This window comes from Carassius carassius, chromosome 18, assembly GCF_963082965.1.
Source record: "Carassius carassius chromosome 18, fCarCar2.1, whole genome shotgun sequence".
In the NCBI taxonomy this organism is placed as follows: domain Eukaryota; kingdom Metazoa; phylum Chordata; class Actinopteri; order Cypriniformes; family Cyprinidae; genus Carassius; species Carassius carassius.
In genome coordinates this window covers 9,258,614-9,282,680 of record NC_081772.1, presented here as the reverse complement: position 1 = coordinate 9,282,680, position 24,067 = coordinate 9,258,614, and the positions used below count along the sequence as shown (strand labels likewise).

At 36.8% G+C, this 24,067-nt stretch overlaps 1 protein-coding gene across 2 annotated transcripts; it reads left to right on the top strand.

The window, feature by feature from the left end:
* The first annotated feature begins 12,148 nt into the window (after positions 1–12,148).
* LOC132092296 (EMILIN-1-A-like) lies at positions 12,149–23,855 on the top strand. 2 transcript variants are annotated; one of them, XR_009422210.1, is made up of 9 exons: positions 12,149–12,378; positions 16,913–17,032; positions 18,580–18,710; positions 18,984–21,020; positions 21,175–21,291; positions 21,411–21,428; positions 21,539–21,673; positions 21,758–22,140; positions 22,176–23,855. XR_009422210.1 is itself a non-coding variant. In XM_059498469.1 (8 exons), exons 1-8 carry the CDS (start codon positions 12,218–12,220, stop codon positions 22,087–22,089), a joined length of 3,051 nt encoding a protein of 1,016 aa, XP_059354452.1. In that variant the 5' UTR covers positions 12,149–12,217; the 3' UTR covers positions 22,090–23,855. The 2 variants fall into 2 exon arrangements, 1 of the variants encoding a protein (XP_059354452.1); XM_059498469.1 differs by having other exon boundaries at positions 21,758–23,855.
* The last annotated feature ends 212 nt before the right edge of the window (positions 23,856–24,067 follow it).

The following is a 24,067-nucleotide window of genomic DNA, read 5'->3' as shown; positions in this document are numbered from 1 at the left end:
GCCAGTTGAAAATCCAGATTTATATGGTTTGCTGAGCACCATTTGGGATGCAGGATGGAGGTTGTTACCTGAGTAAAAGGCATTTATAAATTGCGAAATAAGCTAACATTGTGTTCCTAAAGAACATTTAATGCAACTAATTAAACCAATACATTTGTTAGTGGAATTTATTTATAATAAAATACATATTTCAGACAATTTTCTGGAAAGCTATCTGGACAGAAACTTGGAGAGAAGATGGGAGGAAGATGCCTTTTTCATCAGAGGTGCCTATAAAGCTTTTAGCTTGCTTACAGGAAAGGCCAGCTGTAAATAGCTCTCAGGATGGACAGAGACAGATCATGCAGGGCTCTGGATATCTACTGATAAGCAGGAAGGCTGCTGGTCCACATTCTTACCTGTTACCCCCTGCTCTCCAGAGAGATCCTCACCCTGACTTTGACATAGAACATGACAAGCCCTGTGACCTGCTGTAAGCTGTTTGTTTGGTCGCTTGAGCTATTACAAAAATGAAATATACTTTAAACCAAGCAATGTTAGCATAGAACTCTGAAATCTGTTTAAGTTTGCTAATGGGCACATGAGCTTCAGTGATTTTAGCCACGCTCTCTTTCTACCATGTATTGATTTGTTGCTGGAAGGCTGTCAGGAACATGTCAAAAATGAAGGTGCACAACTCCTCCAGTTTGCAAGGCTGGATGTGCCATTCACTGAAAGAATGCCCAGCTAGGCTGATAAGACAAGATAAACCCAGGCTAGAATGCTACATACTCCTCTCCCTTCCGGGAATGTTAATAAATACTTGGGGAAGAAACTACTAGTGCACTATTGGTTTTTTAATTTGCTAGTGTGAAACTCTTAGGTATAAAACACAAATACCCAATATTTATAAAATCACAAATTATATTAGATATGATTATAAATCCATTTAAAGGGATATTTACTCACCCCCATGTTGTTCCAGACCTTTCTTTGTAATATTAAGAGATATTGTAAATACAATAAGATGAAGGCATAATTGTTTGAGGTGAGGGTGAGTCAAATACACTTTCTAATCATGAATCACAACGACTATGGTTACTTGTAATGAAATGGAGACCACGTCTCACTTTCACACCCAGTATTGTGCATTTTCGTGAGGATGTTTACACTACTTGGCAGTCTGTGTGTGTGAGAGCTTATGAATACTGGCCTTTATAACAGCCATGCAATGGAGTACAGCCAACTCCCACCTTTTAATTTAAGGTGGAGGAAAAAAAAAAACCCAAAGTATCACATGGTCATTGTTACTGCAGTGTCCTGTTGCAGATGAAGGCCATTCAAGTCTTTCTAATATAAGGCTCTTTACTTTGGGTTTCTTAAAAATAAAATGCATTTATGATTGAGGTATAATAAATTTTAATGCACTCTGCTGAATTTGACTGGATTTTACTCAAAAATATATTTATTTTCCTTTTAATAAATGCATTTTTTCCTTTAATTTATGACTTTAAAATTAACCCAAAAAGAAGCATTTTGGCTTTTGAAGGGTTTCAGAGCTTGTTCCTCCATTTACCTTGTGGTTGGTTGTGCTAATCCAAAACGATAGTAAAGCAAGAGCTGGTGTTGGGGTGGGGGTGGGGGTGGGTGGAAGTAGAAGGTCGTGGATGGTCTCTCCCCTCATCCACTTGCACAAAGGAGGGCTTTCTTTCCTCATCCCTTTGCTTTCTTAACTCATACCACCATTAAACCCCCAGCCCTCCATGGTTCATTGAGAACACAGTGAACACCAGTGGAGCACCACGGCTCTGGTTGGTTTAAAGACACAGCAGGAGCACTGCGGAGGACCTCGGCATACCACACCAAACGCTGATCCCCTTGGGCAGGGCAACCAGAGTGTTTTACCTCTGTGCCATGTCAAACGAAAGGGGTCTGATCAAGATTGAATCATTCTGCCATTGACATTTTATCACAACATTTATATAACTAACTCTAACATTCTATTAAGACCCCATGATGTAGGTGTAAAAATATTCATGGCAATTTTCAAAATAATTATCTCTTTATTTTCTCTTCAGATTATTTTAATGTTTTCCTCTAACCTAATCAAAACCAAGTAGGCAGATATTGGATAAGGAACCTTTATCCTTATATTTTACCACAAATTAAAAAATTTCATAAATTTGACATTCTAACATCTAAGTGTTGGGGGGAAATTTGACCCTAGTAAAACGCATTGTGGGAAAATACAATGAAAGACCCCAAGCAGAACATGAGAGTTTATCAAGACCTTCACTGGAGACTATCAATATGAGCTGAAGCTTTTCATTTTTATTAAGTTCCAGAATCAACAGATGTAATGTGTATTTATCCTCTCAGGATCATTAGAAGGTCATAAGCATAAGCCACAAAATATTGTAGACATGTTTTGCTTTGCATTTCCAAAATGAATAGAAAACCGTATGCTTGTTTTAAAGCAAAACCATAGTCAAGGTTTGTATTTCCCACATGAGAACAATGGCAACAACCAACATTTGTGACCACTAACTGCGTGATTGCTCCTGAGTGCAGATGGTAAACATTAAAAGCAAAATAACGTTCTCGTAAATGAAGAGTTGTTTTTCTCACAGCGGTTTTCTATTAAGCCCTCACATGTTAACCATGCAGTGAATGTAAATGGCAATTAAACAGGATAAGGTGATTCTGGTGCATGTGTGTGGTTGGATACAGCACGCATATGTTACAGGTGGCTATGTTTTTGTTTCACATATAGTAGCAATGCTACGGAGATGAGTATTACTACCATCATGCTTTTCCGGAAATCTTAAAGGGACACAGTTTTATCAAACTGAATTATATTACTCCAGTGTAAAAGTATGAGGTACTCCTTTTCAATTTTACTTGAGTGAAAATGCAAGGTAATTTTTAATTTACTTCAGTAAAAAGTACTAATTAATCATCACATCACTTCCCACTATAATAACTGTAGTTGGCATGTTCTCAGCATCACATCCTTTGTTTTTCCATCAAATGTACTCTATCTAGCTACTGTAGTTGAATAAAAATATTTAGACTTTAATTACCTCAAGAAAAAAAAATTTCTAATGACATTTTTCATACTTGGTGTATAATTTATGTACTGTCATGTACTGTCAAGGCAAACAAGGATAACTATTCTAGACACAATTAATTTTTGATCCACAGAAAAAATGTACATAGTCCTTAAGGGTGGCCTTACTTTTTGCGGCATCGGTCACGCGATAGTGTCTCAGAGTGCATGATGATTTCTTCATTTCAAAACAAGGATGTAACGATATGTTTAATCAAATGTTAGGGAGTGAAAAGTATGATTTTACGTACTGAAATGTAGTAAAGTAAAAGTAAAATTTACTCAAAATAAAACTGCTCCAGTAAAGCACAGATAGTATGCTTAAAAAATGTAGGCCTAAAGCTACAGCAACAAAGTAAAAATAGCCTACTTAGTTACTGTCCATTAGCAGCCCACCACAAAGATTAACACTGCAACAAATATTGCAGTATTATTAGAAAGTAAGTCATGAGGCCATTTTTACTACTACTGTGAAGCAATTTTAATTAGTGATGGGTGCATTTGAAACATTGCTTCATGAAGCTCTGACACATTTATGAATCTTTTGTTTCAGGGGTTCGGAGCTATTTTCAAACTCTACAAATTATGTGATTTAATCGAGTCATATTTTTTTAAACTTTGGTTTGAAAACATTTAAAAATTTCAATAGTTTGCTGCTATAGCACTGATCTATGTCTCCTGTCAATTTTATTAGGTAGGTTCATTTTTTAATTTATTTAATAACATTTAATATTTATGTATAATACAAAAAGGCAAATTGCATTTTATTGATTCTAATTGACCTACTTTGCCAAGTCCCGCATAACACAGTAACACACAAAATACTGCAATTCACTCTGTCTGGATCATTGAATCAAAGTTGGTATAAGGTTTACCAACAAACAAAAATATATATATTTGAAAAATGTGGCTTTAAATGAGTGAAAATATGTGTAGGCTTATGCAGTCTTCCATTGGTTTGTCACATAAGTAATTATGATTCATATTCCACAGTATGTTTCATGGTCAGCCATGAAAGACATTTTTAAAAACCGAAGTATCATATATGTTAGCTGTGTTTAAGAAACACTAAAGGCTACTTACACACTTAAATCATGAGTTGAGGATAATCCTGTGTCTGAGGAAGCGAACAGCAATGTCATGACACAGTCAAAATCCTTTCTAGTTAAAGACAGACACAATGACGAATCAAATCCCATAGACTGGTTTTAATGGGACCATGTTTTTACGGGAGTGCAGCTGTCACTGAGGTTGATTGAATGTATTTATGTTAACATCTGGAATGTGTGTAGGGACTATAGCAGCATGCTGGAGGCAGAACACAGAGCAGTGCTCTGGAGTTAAATGCCTCTCGATGACTTATATTAAACTCATCAGCTATGAACATGAGGTTGAATTTGGGTTTTTTAAATAGTGCAACTCCTGTGATCTTGTAAAACATATATTGGAGGTGGGTGGCAATCACTGGCATTCTTAGGGTGTTTCTAAGTGTAAAATAACATCATAAAGAGAACACACACACACACACACACACAGCTAAACCAAACAAAATGGCATGACCCACTGGTGTTAGAATGGCAGGTCATGACAGAAAGAATGTAAACATGCTTGAACTTCAGAAAAAAATTCAGGGAAAGGAGGCTGCTGTGTAGAATTTGCTAGAATTGATTAATGGGTGAGTTAAATGTTTGTTCATGAATTGGACTGATCAGATTAATTTGCAATCTCCAGTTCACAGCTCACAAGGAATGAAATATTATGTATTTGTTTTGAATGAAATTTCAGTTTTCACATAAAACTATCACATGAAATGTAATAGAATTTGAAAGCTCTGAGTGATTAAATAATGACAGGTTTTCACATTTTGGTTAAACTTTTTCCTTATAAGACTTAATTGAATACAAACTCATGTTCAAAGGATGTGGTGGAAAATACATGTCAACAAGGGTTAGCTCTACCCCCACCCCCCCTTCCAAAATTTTTTTTTTTTATTCACCCTCATGTCATTCTGAACCAGTAAGACTTTCTTTCTTGGTAACACTTTAGAACAGGGAACACATATTCACTAAGAGTTTTCCCCTTTGCTGCTTCTTAATAATTATTAAGGCAGAATGTATTGGGGTATGGTTAAAGGATCTAAAATATGATTGTGCAGAGTAAGGCATTAATGTTCTTTGTATGTACTAATAAACAGCCAATATGCTAATAATATGCATGCTATATAAGCACGTTAATATTGAGAAATGGCTTAAAATAAAGTGTTGCTTCTTTATTCTGTGGAACAAAAAAGTAGATATTTTCAAGAATGTTGGTAACCAAACAGTTTTGGGTCACATTGACTTCCATAGTGTCCCAAGTAAATGGGACCTTAAACCATTTTACTTTCAACATTCTTCAAAATATATTCTTTTGTGGTCCACAGAAAAATGTTATACAAGTTTAGATTAATATGAGGGGGAGCACATTTTTCATTTTTGGGTGGACTATCCCTTTAACATTGACAAAGTTTCTAAATTTACCATAACCCGTGTCTTTAGCATTTCTCATTAATCTCTGAAGTGAATCCCTGAGAAGAATGTGACCACCACAGCACTCCCCAGTTTGTTACATATTGTGTACCAGAGCTTTTTATTCACTGATTGCAAAAAAAAAAAGCCCCCTCAGGAATTTTAATCTGTTGTACAAAGTCCAGGGATTTAACAGTGCTTTCAGTTTCAAAATGAGAGTCAAAAACTATTTTAAAGTCAGATCTGAGTTTGTAATGCAGACTACAGTAAAATAGAAACTGGAAAATTCTGTCTTGAGGTTGAATGACATTAAAATTTTATGAATATTAACATAATTCAGAAAAAGATCAAATGTGCCTCCAGCTTGTGGTAGACAGAGTTGGATAAAGAGAGATTTGATGCAACAAAGTTTGGTAAAAATCAAATACTTTTACAAAGTACAGAAATCAAACTGTGGATGGGAGTTCAAAACACACAACGCGTACATTCACACACTTTTTCCTCAAAAAAGTAGAAAGACCTCACTCCAACTAACCTTGAACTGCTGTCTGCCTGGGTTCTTAAATTAACACAGTCATAACTGAAACACCTACAAGTTATAGACTAACATGACTCTCCAGACATACCCTGACTTTGATTGATGCTAAAGACAAAAATTTGCTGAGGCTGTTATTCTGGTCCAGTAGACTGAAACGATCTTTAATGGTTAGGGTAGGATAGGTTAGATCATGTCTCTTAGCAGACTGTATCCTCCCATCTGCATTGTTTTGAGATGAAAGCAATTATATGTGATGCTATCTCAGCAACCTTGAGGAAACTGTCCAGTGAAGTCCAGGTAAGAAATGGGACAGCTTGGCTTTCTTCTTTCATCCTATATATATATATATATATATATATATATATACATAACATATATATATATATTTGCACCAGATAGTTTTTTTAACAACAACAACAACAATATTGTAAGTTCCTAACATTTTCATTTTACAGATAGCAAACGTATACACTATTAAAGAACATTTTCACTTCAGTTTAGCCAGAGTTCAGGCACGCTAAAAAATACTCCCTTTTAAATCACTGAAGCTGTTTACACTGTGAAATGAGTCTTACATACATTTGTACTGACTCACATCTGCACTTTGTTGTTTATAATTCAGTCAGCTGGCAAGTGAACAAAACATGCGTTTCAGCGATGACTCATCTGAACGTCTCTGATTGGCCATTTCATTCATATGCTCAACAGAATCGTGTGTGATTGGTTATAATGCAGCGCAGTACAAACTCGTCTGGCTCTGTGCTGTGCTGCATTGAACGATCTAATCACTCCGGTGTGATTGTTATTTGCGAGGTTAGCACTCGTTAGCTTGTCATTAGCGTCTTCATTCGAACCTATCGCTGTTTTCTTTTCTCCTCTCCCTCGCTCCAGTTTTTCACAAGTTCATCAAACAACCGCAGTAAGAATTTTCATCAAGCACGGTGAGTAATGGCTTCTCCTATCATTGTTTCTTGCACCTCTTGCCACATGTACAGTTTATCTATCTCTGTCGCTGATGAGGGATTCACATGTGATAAATGCAGGGAAATAGTTAGGCTGACAGAGAAGATTTCAGAATTAGAGACACGCATCCAAACTTTAATTGAGGACAGTAAAAATGTTAGGGCTCTAGATACGGCTTTGGATGCGTCTAGCTCAGGGATTCCTGTACATTGTTCGGTTCCGGAAACAGAGCCCCAGCAGCAGGGCAACTGGGTGACGGTGAGACAGCGTAGTCGTGGGTCAAAACACCGCTCTTCTGTTCCGATCAAAACATTAAACAGGTTCTCCCCACTCAGTGATGCACCCACTGAGAAACCTGATGAAAGTGCTCTAGTTATTGGTGATTCTATTGTACGGAACTTGAATATAGAGACACCAGCCACCATAGTCAAATGTTTACTGCTAGCTGCCTCCCGTCACAGAGGTCAGTTAATTCTCAGCACATAGAGACTTTTTCACCTAGATATCACACTATAGAGACTGTGTCTGTTCCCCGAACTAGAAAAAACAAAAAACGCCCAAACCAAGTTAAGATTAACAATTTAATTGAGGTTCAACAAATAAAAAACAGAAGCAATATGGATAAACAAATGATAAAGCTTGGCTTATTGAATATCAGATCCCTTTCTACGAAAACACTTTTTGTAAATAATATGATCACTGATCATAATATAGATGTACTCTGTTTGACAGAAACCTGGCTAAAACCTGATGATTACATTATTTTAAATGAGTCCACCCCCCAAGATTACTGTTATAAACATGAGCCACGTCTAAAAGGCAAAGGTGGAGGTGTTGCTTCAATTTATAACAACGTTTTCAGGATTTCTCAGAGGGCAGGCTACAAGTATAACTCGTTTGAAGTAATGGTACTTCATATAACATTATCCAAAGAAACAAATGTTAATGATAAATCCCCTGTTATGTTTGTACTGGCTACTGTATACAGGCCACCAGGGCACCATACAGACTTTATTAAAGAGTTTGGTGATTTTACATCTGAGTTAGTTCTGGCTGCAGATAAAGTTTTAATAGTTGGTGATTTTAATATCCATGTTGATAATGAAAACGATGCATTGGGATCAGCATTTATAGACATTCTGAACTCTATTGGTGTTAGACAACACGTTTCAGGACCTACTCATTGTCGAAATCATACTCTAGATTTAATACTGTCACATGGAATTGATGTTGATGGTGTTGAAATTATTCAGCCAAGTGATGATATCTCAGATCATTATTTAGTTCTTTGCAAAATTCATATAGCCAAAATTGTAAATTCTACTTCTTGTTACAAGTATGGAAGAACCATCACTTCTAACACAAAAGACTGCTTTTTAAGTTATCTTCCTGATGTATCCAAATTCCTTAGCATATCCAAAACCTCAGAACAACTTGATGATGTAACAGAAACTATGGACTCTCTCTTTTCTAGCACTTTAAATAAAGTTGCTCCTTTACGCTTAAGAAAGGTTAAGGAAAACAGTTTGACACCATGGTATAATGAGCATACTCGCACCCTAAAGAGAGCAGCCCGAAAAATGGAGCGCAGCTGGAGGAAAACAAAACTAGAGGTATTTCGTATTGCTTGGCGGGAAAGTAACATATCCTACAGAAAAGCATTAAAAACTGCTAGATCCGATTACTTTTCTTCTCTTTTAGAAGAAAACAAACATAACCCCAGGTATTTATTCAATACAGTGGCTAAATTAACGAAAAATAAAGCCTCAACAAGTGTTGACATTTCCCAACACCACAGCAGTAATGAGTTTATGAACTACTTTACTTCTAAAATCGATACTATTAGAGATAAAATTGCAACCATTCAGCCGTCAGCTACAGTATCACATCAGACAGTGCACTATAGACCCCCTGAGGAACAGTTCCACTCATTCTCTACCATAGGAGAGGAAGAATTGTATAAACTTGTTAAATCATCTAAACCAACAACATGTATGTTAGACCCTATACCATCTAAGCTCCTGAAAGAGGTGCTTCCAGAAGTCATAGATCCTCTTCTGAATATTATTAATTCCTCATTGTCATTAGGACATGTCCCCAAATCCTTCAAACTGGCTGTTATTAAGCCTCTCATCAAAAAACCACAACTTGACCCCAAAGAACTAGTTAATTATAGACCAATCTCGAATCTCCCTTTTCTGTCCAAGATACTAGAAAAGGTGGTATCCACACAATTATATTCCTTCTTAGAGAAAAATGGTATATGTGAGGATTTCCAGTCAGGATTTAGACCGTATCATAGTACTGAGACTGCTCTTCTTAGAGTTACAAATGATCTGCTCTTATCATCTGATCGTGGGGGTATCTCTCTATTAGTTTTATTGAAGTGCTGCGTTTGACACAATTGACCACAACATTCTTTTGCATAGACTTGAATACTTTGTTGGCATCAGTGGAAGTGCATTAGCATGGTTTAAATCGTACTTATATGACCGCCATCAGTTCGTAGCAGTGAATGAAGATGTATCCTATCGATCACAAGTGCAGTATGGAGTACCTCAAGGCTCAGTACTAGGGCCGCTACTCTTAACGCTTTATATGTTACCCTTGGGAGATATCATCAGGAAACATGGTGTTAGCTTTCACTGTTATGCTGATGATACTCAGCTCTATATTTCTTCGCAGCCCGGTGAAACACACCAATTTGAAAAACTAATGGATTGCATAGTCGATATAAAAAACTGGATGACGAGTAATTTCTTACTGCTAAATTCTGAAAAAACAGAGGTGTTAATTATAGGACCTAAAAACTCTGCTTGTAATAACCTAGAACACTGTCTAAGACTTGATGGTTGCTCTGTCAATTCTTCGTCATCAGTTAGGAACCTAGGTGTGCTACTTGATCTCAATCTTTCCTTAGAAAGCCACGTTTCTAGCATTTGTAAAACTGCATTTTTCCATCTCAAAAATATATCTAAATTACGGCCTATGCTCTCAATGTCAAATGCAGAAATGTTAATCCATGCATTTATGACCTCAAGGTTAGATTATTGTAATGCTTTATTGGGTGGTTGTTCTGCACGCTTAGTAAACAAACTACAGCTAGTCCAAAATGCAGCAGCAAGAGTTCTTACTAGAACCAGGAAGTATGACCATATTAGCCCGGTCCTGTCAACACTGCACTGGCTCCCTATCAAGCATCGCATAGATTTTAAAACATTGCTTATTACTTATAAAGCCCTGAATGGTTTAGCACCTCAGTATTTGAATGAGCTCCTTTTACATTATAATCCTCTACGCCCGCTATGTTCTCAAAACTCAGGCAATTTGATAATACCTAGAATATCAAAATCAACTGCAGGCGGCAGATCCTTTTCCTATTTGGCGCCCAAACTCTGGAATAACCTACCTAACATTGTTCGGGAGGCAGACACACTCTTGCAGTTTAAATCTAGATTAAAGACCCATCTCTTTAACCTGGCATACACATAACATACTAATATGCTTTTATTATCCAAATCCGTTAAAGGATTTTTAGGCTGCATTAATTAGGTAAACCGGAACCGGAAACACTTCCCATAACAACCTATGTACTTGCTACATCATTAGAAGAATGGCATCTACGCTAATATTTGTCTGTTTCTCTCTTGTTCCGAGGTCACCGTGGCCACCAGATCCAGTCTGTGTCCAGATAAGAGGGTCACTGCAGTCACCCGGATCCAGTACGTATCCAGACCAGATGCTGGATCAGCACCTAGAAAGGACCTCTACATCCCTGAAAGACAGCGGAGACCAGGACAACTAGAGCCCCAGATACAGATCCCCTGTAAAGACCTTGTCTCAGAGGAGCACCAGGACAAGACCACAGAAAACAGATGATTCTTCTGCACAATCTGACTTTGCTGCAGCCTGGAATTGAACTACTGGTTTCGTCTGGTCAGAGGAGAACTGGCCCCCCAACTGAGCCTGGTTTCTCCCAAGGTTTTTTTCTCCATTCTGTCACCGATGGAGTTTCGGTTCCTTGCCGCTGTCGCCTCTGGCTTGCTTAGTTGGGGACACTTCATCTACAGCGATATCGTTGACTTGATTGCAAATAAATGCACAGACACTATTTAACTGAACAGAGATGACATAACTGAATCCAATGATGAACTGCCTTTAACTATCATTTTTGCATTATTGACACTGTTTTCCTAATGAATGTTGTTCAGTTGCTTTGACGCAATGTATTTTGTTTAAAGCGCTATATAAATAAAGGTGACATTGACATTGACATTGATTGTATCAAATATAAACAATATTTTTGTGGCTATTTTTTATTTTATTTTTTGTCTTTTGGAAGCTGCCTTTAAAATCCGCTTGGCTCAGAAATCAGAAATCTCACTTTTAATGGGCATGACGCCTCTGGTCTAGGCTTCAAATATTTGAAAATCCTGGTAAATATCACATTTACAAATAAATAAATAACTGCTGAATAGCCATTTCAATACCTGCGGCCCACAGAAAAGACTTTTGTCAAAATCAATTTTATATAAATATATGCTTTTATTATGTTTGCATTGATATCTTGACAATGTCATAAACTCTGATTACAAAAGCAGTGTTATATATATATATATATATATATATATATATATATATATATATATATATATATATAAATGATAAAAAATTGAATCTGTTATGATTCGAGACATTATACTCAAAGGCAAAAATTTAAAGCAATGCGTTTTTCCTTCCTGAGAGAGAGAGAGAGAGAGAGAGAGAGAGAGAGGGAGGGAGGAGGGGAAGGGAGAACGGGAGTTTTGGATCCGCATCATTTCAAGGCAGTTTTCACATTATGACCACGCAGACGATAAAGAAAAAAAACGGACGCTTCTCATTAGAGTTTGACCGTGTGTCATGGGTAAACTGAAGGCATCTTTTAAAATCAATGAACACTTTGCGAAAAGATGACAAAGGTGCATACTTACACAGAACTTTATGAAGTACACATCAGTAGTTAGCGGGGCTGTTGGACTGCACTCGGTGCGCACAAGGCGCATTTACTACGCTGAAGCTGTTGGATGTACTTTTTCTAAGGATCGTTTTTTTTTCTAAATCAGTTTTTACTCGTAAGTCATGGCACTATATTTAGTTTACTTATTGACTGTATTGGTGCTGATTTTGCCTGGAGATAACCGGGGAGCAGGAACATACGCGTCACGACACACTCAACATGTGGATGAGAGTCATTCTGTATCAGCTTCACAGACTGGATCTAAGGTGACCAGCAGACACAGGCAAGTTTTCAGTTTAGCAACAACAGGTCAGAGAGTTGATCATTTGATAATTTTCATCATATTAACATTGTCAGTAATAAAATAACACACTGAAAAATGTTTTGCCATGTAAACTAAAAAGTCATTTTCTTTTTGTAAATGAACTGATTTAGACATATTTCTATTATCTTAAGACTACAAAAATATATATTTTTAATTATTTCATTATTACTCTTAATTATATATACTAATACTGGCTATTGATGCTGTTTTGTGATCTAAATGATCACAGAGTTAAAGTACTGATAAATCCCTGTATTATTGAGATGGTGCTGCTCATGTTGCAAATATAAGGTCATACTGTACTGAGTTTACTAGTTTCTAGTCGTTAAGTCCAGTATGAAATCGCATTCTCTTGCCCTGGGTGAGTGAGCTACTGTTGGACAGGTCTGCCCTTTTTTGGCTTTACTGAGCAGACGTCAATGAATGTGCAATGGGATGGATGCCAAACTGTGAAAACCTTAAGTGCACTTATCCTGGCACTAGCACAGCCCAGTGGAATAAAGACGTTCTGCACTGCACTGTTTGGGAAAGAATGTGTTGGCCCCTGCTGGCACAACCACTAAAGACTGTCTGTTTGAACTCTGTTTTGTTTTCACAGATGTGTGAAATATAAGACAACTTGTGGTAGCTAAAATCCCCCTTCACAGTGTGTCCCGTGTTTCCTGTTTGTTCAATATCTTGGATTATATCAGCTGCCCTTCTACTTTTTGATTGAGTTGTACTATGACTTGCAATCCAGATTTTGCAATATAAACAGCTGGTATACACAGATGCTTTCAATCCAACAGAACAAACATATCGGTTGCCACTAAAATGAACCTTTTTTTGCTGACTGATGGCAGTTGTGAAGCTACTTCTTTTATCATTAACTGTCTATATATATATATTATTCACTGTGATGCATTGCCTGGAATCATTAACAAGTAGTTCCTGCTATGACAAAACTTATAATGTTATAATGTTGCAGGAACTTTGTTAGTTTCATTCTTGATGTAAAGTGTATAAACATATGTAAGTGGTCTCAGCAAATGTGCACAGTGTTTGCTTGTCGGGAGTATGTGTTAGCATTTCACAAAACAGTTCGCTAAGCTCAGCTTTTATCTTAATCATTTAGATTTCAAACAGGAAATACACTTTCTTACAACTAAACCATAATTGCAAACATTTGAGAAATTGGATATAACAAGTAAATATGATACGGAAGCAATGTAGGGACACTGACCAAACCAAAGCTAATATGTTTGTGTGGAGATATTTTGGACAGTCTTTAAACTACGTAAAACTGTATTTGGTTTTTGATAGGAATTCCTGTGGTTCAGCACATTAACCCTGTAAAGCCTTACATATCAAATAATAATTAAAAATATATATATTTTAATGAAACAGTTTGAACTTGTTTCTTTCAGTGTTATGTTTGATACAACATGCTCATATAGTATGATATAGGAAAAAATGGAGCTCATAGTCGAGGAGGAACAAACAACTAAATACTATTCAGAGGCCCAAACCTAGGAAAAATATGTATTGGTACAGTTTGTTTATGTATATGGCGTAATACTGATAACTTGCAATGTAAATCAATTAGATCCTTATACAACAGTATAGTATAGCAGACAACATAAAAGATTACATTTATAAAATGCATATAAATAGTAGCTGTCTCTCTTTATCTCCCAATATTAAGACTTTAGATGAGATTTAAGTGCTAGTTTTATGATCAAAGCTCTGTAGATTTATTGTGGAGGGCAAAACATACAGTATAATGCAATGCAATACAAGTTTTTTCAGTCCAGTTAGTAGATGTTTAGCTTATTAAAATCAGTAAAGATTTCACAGCACAAATACACATGAATCACAAACTGAATAGGGACGTTTTTAGAAGAGGGAAATTTTAGAATTATATTAAAATTCCTTTTATACTTGCTAAAAATATATATATGTATTATAGTTTTATGGTAGGTTTATATGGTTAATGATGTGCCTGCCAGTCTTATTCAAGTCAGCAAGTAAGTCAGCAAGTAAGGCTAGTGGAAGAAAACCATCAGAGCAGATCTTCAAAGGTGGCCTGTAGGTTTTAGATTACACGTATTATCGCTGTTGGCCTAAAACAAAAAGGAAAACTTCTACTAATCTGCCTATAAACAGCTTGCTTAGATATATTTTAGCTTTGTTTGTATGGATAACTCAATTGCCCTGTAGGCCTACTCACGGTTTCTCTTTTGAGCGTAACAATACATTGTCCTACTGCTGCTGTGCATGTTATTATTTTTCTCCAAATCCTGTTTCTACTTGAGATGTTGAAGTGATACTTCACTCCTTGCCAAACTGGGTTCTGTGGATTTTTTCCCCTGTCAAGGGAAGTGTTTATAATCAGCTGCCTTAAGCTTGATGTTCTTGAGCTAGAGTGCCACAGGCTTGACACTTGCATCTGGGTCTTCTTGTTTATATGTCTAAGCAGTGAATTTTATTCTTTTATAAAATAAAAAGCTGACAGATGCAGTGTCTTAGTGATGCAAAAACAATTAGATGACTGGAAGTGTTCACACAGAAAGTTCTTCCCCCAACAACTGATTCAACCCTGAACAACCATTGTGTGGAAATTAAACAGAGAGCAAAAATACATGATACAAGAATGCTGGACATCGGATCCCATTCTTAAGAGTGATCTTGTACAAAATCAACATGGATTTGTGTACATTTGAGACAAAGAGGCCATTGTGACTCCAAAATTTTAGTTTACTTTTCCTCTCTCAAGTTTGATAAAGCCAAGAACCACTTTCCTTTTTTTGTGTCTATTTGTATACATGGACCCAGGCATTTATCCTTTGTTTTTTCCCCCACAGAATAAAGCCGAAACAAGGGCTCAGTGTTCTATTCACCATCATACTTTTAGTTGCATCCCCAAAACCACAATTTATTTATATGTGTGTCCTATTTAATGCTTCTGCACACATTCAGCTCTCCATGAATCCATCCAGATCTTATTAGTGAAGAACTGTGTAGTGTCACATCCTTGATCCAAACTCACATACACAGGATACATGTGCACTAATAAATATTTCACACTATTTTACAAAGAAACACAAAGTTTTATATTAATAATGCATGATCAAAAGTAAGATTTTATTTCACATTTAGGCAGATAGGAATAGATGCACCTTGCCTAATCTGAGATTGAATGGGTGTAGAATTTGAAATGCATGGTTGTCTGTGGTGAAGATGTCCGTGGTGTACTTTCAGTGTCTGGGCCCCATTTGTTTGTGTGTGTGAGAGCACTTGCAGCTGATGCATCGAGGCATTCCCGTCTCAGCAGTGCTCATGATAATGAATGTTTAACCAGACTCAATGAGTTATTGTGATGAACCAGAAGCATTGGATTTCAGCCCGGTTTCTATCCCATCTAAACAAGCTCCCTGAGAAAACAGCATCATTTATCTCTTTAATCAGAAGTTTTTAAATCATGCAGCACTCCAAGGTGTTGTGGAAACTACATTAAACTCACTAAGTGTTCTAAAATGAAGACACACTAGAATTCCACATGAAAAATAAGGATCTTTATTATTATTATTTTATTATCCATTTTTATATGAATGTACTTATTACAAATACTGTCCACTATGTGCCCAGAGTAGATGTATATCTCTGAGCAGGATGGGGATAACCCTCTCATTCTCTCACAGGATGAGTGTACATTTAAGATATAAACATCAAATAAACCCAGGTGACAAAAAGAATTGTCTGAAAAAAACAACAACAACTCCTATATTATGCTTAGCTGGATGGTAATCATGAAATATTGTTAAGGATTATTACTAATAGTATACAGTATTAATATCATTATTACTATTATTATTCAAATTATGGTTTTTAATTTATTATCATTTAAATTATAAAGATTAAACAAATTAATAAAGAAACAAATTAGTATTGTACTGTAAAATAAAAAAAAAACATTTATTTTATTAGTATTATTATTCTCTTTTTTTGCCAGATTTATAAATTGAGTATAAATGGCAATATAAATATACAATATAGTGTAAATTCAAGTATGAATTCGATTTATATTTGATTAAAAATTGAGATTCTTATTGTCAAAAGCAATTTCAAATGCATGTCATAAGTGGCCCAGCAGTGATTGCAGAGTTGGAGTTTGTCTGGAGCAGCATTTATTGCAAGCCTAGCTGCTCCAAGACACTGAAATCACAGGATCATTGCAATTATTTACACACTATTTATATAATTATTTGTTCCAAGCCTAATGACCTTGAAAACAGGTTGCATTTATGTGATGCTTTGTGGGTGTCATTGGAGGAAAGTTTTGGTTTTGTGGGTGTCACTGAAAGAAAGTTTTGGTCTTGTATGGCAATTATTTGTACTTTAATTACAGGATACCTTTTTAATTTAGCTCTGTCTAGAATAAAGGCAGAAGTCCTCGACCATTTGAATTGAAGTCTTAATAATTATAATTTGCCTATGCTTTGTACAAAAACAGGAACTGGTGTGCTTACGTAGTAACAAAGACTGTAAGCTGTGTAATGGAAGATGGAGTGGAGACGTATGTGAAACCTGAATACCAGCGCTGTGCTTGGGGCCAATGTTCCCATGTGGTTTTGTAAGTATCCATGAGAAAAAAACACAGCCAAATTGCATTTAATTTAATCTTGGCTACCACTGCTGTTATGACAGTGTCAAACTGGAAAGGTTTGGAACATGTCCGTCACTCAGCTAGATGCATGTCCACCAGAACTATGTGTGGAATGAGATGGAAGAGAAATTGAGACAGAAATGTGTCTCAGATGAAACTGTTAATGTACCAGAAAGTTACTTGTAATGTTGTTATTTTACTCATTTTTTAGAGAATATATTTCAGTCTTAAGTCCAAGATGAAGCTGACCTTTTTCTTAGGTCTCACTAAACCTCAGTTTTATCCAATACCTTCAAAGAAAGCCATAATACTAGTCCCCTATGAACTACAGAAGCCACATCACAAGTATGAATGGAGTATAAACAATGTGCTAATAATAGCAACAACTGCACTTGAAAGTTCAATCGACACACACGAGGCTTGCCAGAGCAAAGCAAACACTTGTAAAGATTTTAATGATGTACTGAAAGCTTTGACGGAATAAAATAACAAAAACATGCCCAGAAGCAACAACTCAAAGAAAAAGAGGAACAGGCCTTTATTGTACTGTTGCCCAGCAGAGTTGTGTCCTTTTGAAAAGTGATACATAACCAAGGATATGAACAGAAAAGGAATAGTGTCTATCTGCCTACTTGACAAGTGCCATTAGGGACTCTCTGGTTAAACCCAACAACTTTAAAGGGGTCATATGATGCGATTTTTCATTTCTTTTTGGAGTGTTACAAGCTCTTGGTGCATAAAGGTCTGTAAAGTTGCAAAGACTAAAGTCTCAAATCCAAAGAGATATTCTTTATAAAAGTTCAGACTCTGCCATGCCACCCCAAAACGCCTCGTTTAAATACGCCTCCACATATCTACGTCACTATGTGGAAATATTTGCGTAAAGCCATCTAAATATTCATGCAAAGAAAGAAGGCATGGTTTCAGTAACCATAGTTAGAGTTGAAGCAGCCATGTCAGAGAGATGCTGTGTGTATCTATAGGCAAAAGCACTTTATTTGGCTTTCAGAAAGTAGATGCATTTAGGAATCTTTAAGATTACTTACAACAGAACAGCAATGTATTTTATGGATGATCATTTCGTGAACCTAGGAGAGGAGGTCATTCTGACTTTGCTACGATAATCTGGCGCTTCTGAATCAGCTGCTGGAAGTATGTTATTAATTTAAGTATTTGCTATTGACTGTTCAAAATGTATGAGAGAGGTGGGGCATACAATAATGTACAGTATTTGAAAAAATTATATTTTTTGAACATTGAAGCATGTCAACATATTCTATTACACCAAATACATAAAACAATGATCTTTAAAAAAGCATGATCGGACCCCTTTAAGTGGCAAGTTTCATGAATATCACAGAAGTACACGCTTGTAAAAAAATATATATTTTCAAAGCAAAAATAATTATATATATAATTAATATAATATATTAATATATCTCTATACATAGAGATCATATTCAGAGTTTTAGCTCTTACTTGAACTGTGTATGATGAAATATCTTAAACCACAGGTATCGGACTTACAGAAAACCACGATACAAGGTTGCCTATAAAATGGTCACAGAGATGGAATGGAAGTGCTGTCACGGCTACTCAGGAGATGATTGCAGTGATGGCAGGGGCAGAACTACTGGTGAAGAAGGTATGGCGTTGCACCACCTTAAGTGAGTCAAGTTGATCTGACATGGTGTGATTTTGAGAATATTTTAAATTCTGCAGTATTTTTTCTCTTCATCAATAAAAAAAATGTTTGATAGGTACAGTATATCTGTAGATACACTTCCATTCAAATGTTTGGACATACCTGTATTATTAAAATAAATGTGTCCAAACCTTTGGACTGGTACTGGTCTTAATTCAAATTAGTAAATGTCAAATAACTGTAATTACTTCTGCAATCAATGTCCTTTAATAGGGAGAAGTAACAGTGACAAGATTAGACAACTTGAGGAACAACTTCACAACCTCCAGTCAACCTTATACAGCATGAATAAGAAATTACATGAGGAATCTCAAAGGGAAGGCATCAATGGCGACAACAATCTGGCTGACGCTGCCCAGCCAGGCATGAGGGAGACCATTCACAGCATCCAGAACAAGCTGGACATGCTGGACAACATGACACAGGTCCATGATAGAACCCTCACCAGCATCAACAACCACCTTGAGGGCAGCAATGGAATTGGCAATGAGTTAGACAGTCGCTATGGCAATCTTAAAGAAGAGATTCTGAGGGAACTGGAAAGGCGGGTGACACTGTCTTGCTCGTCATGCCAAACCGGAGTGGAGAGCATTCAAAGGCAACAGCAGGATGACCGAGAGAGAATCCGAGTGCTGGAGAAGCACATTAGTGTGATGGAGCAGCACCACCAACAAACTGTAGATTTGCTCAAGAAGGAGCTATCACACTATCAGAGTTGCTGTGATTCCCTGAGCGACCTGGACAGGAGGCTTGGTGCCACTGAAAGAAAGGTCAGTTCAACTGCAGAGACATATGATATCCTTAGAGGACGTCTCGAGAAAGAGCTGAGAGGATCAGGCAATGGCAATGGCAGTCGGGGAAAAGCGCTTGATGAAAAACTGAACAGCCGTCTTAGAGAACTGGAGAAGAGACTGAATGGGACTGTGAGAAAAACCGAGCAAAAATGCTCCCATACTGAGGCAAGTATGAAAGAGTTTGTCCAGCGAGAGATCGGCCAGATTAAGAACTCTGTCCTCAGTCGAAACAACGATCATGGTTATAGAATATCTACCATGGAGATGGATGTCCAAGACTTGAAGCGTTTCATTAACAATCACAAAAATGATCTGGAAAGTTTGGGGAACAAAACAACTGATCTCGACAGTGGGCTCAAGTCAGCGATTAATTTGTGCAAAGAGACGTGTGGTCCAAAAAGCAGTGAGACAGCAGATACTGTGAAAACTCTGGAATGGAAGGTCATTGCCAATGAGGAGAACATTAAGAGGTTTGACACCAAACTAAAGGATTTAAGTGTGTCTGGTGACTCCTTATTGGATCGTATTATAGATCTCAGCCATGACGTTCAAAAAATTAAGGATCTGACAGGACATAATGGAGAGCACTTTAACCAAATCATCACTGATGTTAAGAATATGTTACAAAATTGTGACATATGCAATTCGATAGATGAGGAACTTCGAAAAATAAGAAACATAACCAGCCAGGCTTTAAACACGTTCCAGGGAGGACTTACAGATTTACGCAGAAAGGTAGATTCAGATGAATATGCTTGCTCGCAGGTATGCTCAAACCTCCAGGAGGAAGTAGGCAAGCTGAAAGAAGAGGTTGAGAAATGCACAAGCCAATGCATTATCAGCATGGCTGACCATCAGAGAAACGTAGATAATCAAAATACCATCACTCGCAAGCTTGGCAAAGACCTCAAGTCCATTCAAGGTGAGTTCACAGGGGTAATCCAAACGTTCAACTCCATCAATGACACTCTGAAAGGCCTCAGGAATACCATACAGGGACATGGCAACTCTATTTCTGATCTGGACTCATCTAAGGAAATAATTTACTCAGAGTTAGCTCAGATACAGGATGATTTGAAGGAGCACAAAGAAAACAGTAAAGTGCGTTTCGATGGCATCAGTAGCTTTAACAGCAACTTGATGATTGAAATGGGAGAATGCAAACTTTCTCGAGAAGGGCTTGATAAAAGGCTCTCGAAGATGGAGGATGTCTGCGGTAGACTGGATTCCTTGTCATTAAACCTTCAGATAATCAAAGATGGCCTAAGCAAACATGTCTCTGGGCTTTGGACATGTGTTAATGACCTAAACTCCACAGTTATCTCTCACGGTGAGGCCATCGACAGCATTCAGAATGTTCACTTAGAGAACATTCACGGCAAAATGAACAACCTCAACTCTTCCATACTACATGTTCTCAAGGAGTTCCAGAGCTTCACTGAACAGGACTTTATTGGTATGTTACATATGTCAAGACAAAAACAAATTATATAATTTGAGTTAAGAATTTGTAAACCTAAAAACAGTTAGATACATTATACCTTAACTATCAATTTTTAGTTGTTTTTGAATGTGAAAAACCAAGTAATGTCTTTTGGGCCAATGCACAGGACCGCCTGGACCACCTGGTCCTCAAGGAGAGAAAGGATCCAAAGGACCACCTGGGCCACAAGGACCTCCAGGCAAAGAAGGACCACAAGGGAGAGTGGGGCAAATAGGGCCCCCAGGTAAATAAATGAGATGAGAAAATAAATACATAGATTTTTCACAACATTACCAGAACAGGATTTTATGTGATCAAATTACTTATATTTCTCTATACGTTTTCTAATTTGTGTCTATTCAGGCCTCAGAGGTGAACAAGGTCAGTGTTCCTTCTATTACTACTGCTACGACTATTGTATAAAAAGTTCTACTAATAAAATTATATTTCTACAAATAAATATTTTTCTCTGTTCTTCTCCTGCTTACCAGGACCTCCTGGAGAGGATGCAAACGTCCCAAGACTGTCATTCTCAGCAGCACTCACACGACCGCAACCCAATGCAGGCACTATTGTCTTCAACAAGGTCTTTATCAATGAAAGAAAGTCCTACGATCCAAAGACAGGTATGTATGTTAAAGACAAGCATATAGTGTTTGAATTAAGAACTGTCATAATCATAAATTCGCTCACTAAATGTATTTTGACAGGTATGTTCACTGCCCCTGTGAATGGGCGATACTTCTTCAGTGCAGTCCTGACAGGACACAAGAATGTCAAAATTGAGGCAGTCTTGTCTAAATCCAATTATGGAATTGCCCGTGGAGATTCAGCGGGCTATCAGCCCGAGGGTCTTGAGAAACCCATGGCAGAGGCACAGCACACTCCTGGCTCCCTGGTTATCTTCAACATCATACTTCCTCTGCAGGAGGGAGATACTGTCTGCATTGACCTGGTCACAGGTAAACTTGCCCATTCTGTGGAGCCCCTTACAATCTTCAGTGGAATGTTGCTCTATGAGGAAATAGACGACATATTGTAAGACCCATCTGAGACTCTTTTTGAGGACAATGTCAGATGTAAAAATTTGTATCTGGACACAATAACTTTTTTGAAGAACAGTTCTACATATTCAGTGTTGAATAACGTTTAAGATACAAATGATATGCAGGTTTCTTTTATAACAGGCCATAAGGAAACAAGATGGATATATTTTTCTCTATTATCAGAAAAATGCACAGAATTTTCTATATGGTTACGTTTTTTTGCATTTATGTTGGCAATCATTTATTTTCATATAGGCCTAATGTTTGTGAGCAGCAATGTTTGTTTATATTAAAATGCAATTTTTGGCTGGCAAAGATCTTTCTAAAAAACTAGCACATCCATGTCACTTGTTGCCCCAGAATAGATCAGAATGACTGGATACATAATTATCTAATAACCAAACACAATCTTTTTTTTATCTGACCCTACAAACCTTTATCATTGTACTTATTTGAATGTATAAAGATACTGTGAGGTTGTTAGCAGTGCATCGCTAGACCCTTGAAATACTCATATGCCCCAGTAAACATTACTTATAAATAATTTTATGAGAATGGAGATTGCCATCTACTGACATGAGAATAATTTTGCCTGATAATATTTCAGCATCATGTTGTGATAACAAATCTTGCCAGCAACTAAGAAAAGACTGAGGAGAAATCCAAGCTAAGCCTAGAAAATTAGACCATATACACATGGCGAATATGTTGTATGTGAATGTGACAAGCATAATGTAATTTCTTTTTCTGAAGCATTGCATATACCATTATCCCCTTCTAACTTTCAAGCTTCACTAAAATACACCTCAAGAAGAAGTAATCCTGAGGCCATGAGAAAACCTGGATTCGTGTGTACTGTTGGTTTCATTTTAAAAAGTTTTTCCCCTCAAGGGCTCCATTCAGGGTTTTTTTAAGGATGGATACAAAAAATATTACACATGATATTTATTTCCATTTCTTCCCTGTGTTATTCTTGCAACACATTTCTTCACTTAATCTCCAAATTTGGAAAAGTAACTATAAAAGGATTAATTTAAATAAAGCAGGCTGTGCAGAGAGAGACATTTTTATACATGCCAGAGGCTATAGTTCAGGAATCTTCTGTTACCCATTCTCTGGTGACTCTTCCAAAGAAAATAATGAAAGCTGTTTGTGCTAGATGCAGAAAAGATTACATCCTGGTTATCTTTTTTGTTTTTGTCAATGGATTTTTTATTTTGTCTCTTTGTACTGCAGATGTTCTCTAAAGAGACTACAGCTCAGAATCTGTATCTTTGCCAAACATATATTTGTGTGACCTTAGCTGTCTTGGTGGTCTATGCCTAATGTTTTCTTTAATACAAATGGATTTAAAAGGACTTTGCACTGAGTCTAGTATTGTGAGATCAAACTTTGACCATTCAGTTAATTGTATCCCTCAGAAGAGAGGAATTTCCTTAAAAGGTCTTTATAAATATTACTCCTGAATGTTTAATTTTGCAGTAAAACAGCTGATTTGCTCAATTTGCAATCGGGACTAGTTTATATAAACTGCACAGGCATAACCTGAGCCATTTAATCTTTTTTCTCACTACAGGCATTACAAAACAGTATTATTATTAAGCAAATAAAGTGTATCTGACTGCTATGCAATCCACAGTCCTCAGATTATTTTCAGGACAAACATTTTTACACAGACACAACTTCTTCAAAGCTGAATGTTATATATTGGATATACAGTATATTTGCAATGCTATTTTTTTATTAAAATATTTTTCACACATTTATTTTGTGTTTTCTAATTGTCTGTGTGTTGTTAAGCAGTTGCAACCCCACCCTTCAAAGACACACTACTGACTAGCCAATCCCAAAACTTTTCTCTCATTGGCTAAAAAAGCGCGGGCCACTCTACTTATGTTGAAATCTCGCCATCTAGTGGATGGCTTTATATCTTTTCCACGTTTTCTTGTTGAATCTGGTTGAATCATATAGTCT

Coding starts and splice junctions, on each gene's coding strand:
- LOC132092296 (XM_059498469.1), top strand. CDS start 12,218: ATGGCACTATATTTAGTTTACTTATTGACTGTATTGGTGCTGATTTTG. Junction 12,379..16,912: donor AAGGTGACCAGCAGACACAG/GCAAGTTTTCAG, acceptor GTACAAAAACAG/GAACTGGTGTGCTTACGTAG. Junction 21,674..21,757: donor GTCCTACGATCCAAAGACAG/GTATGTATGTTA, acceptor GTATTTTGACAG/GTATGTTCACTGCCCCTGTG.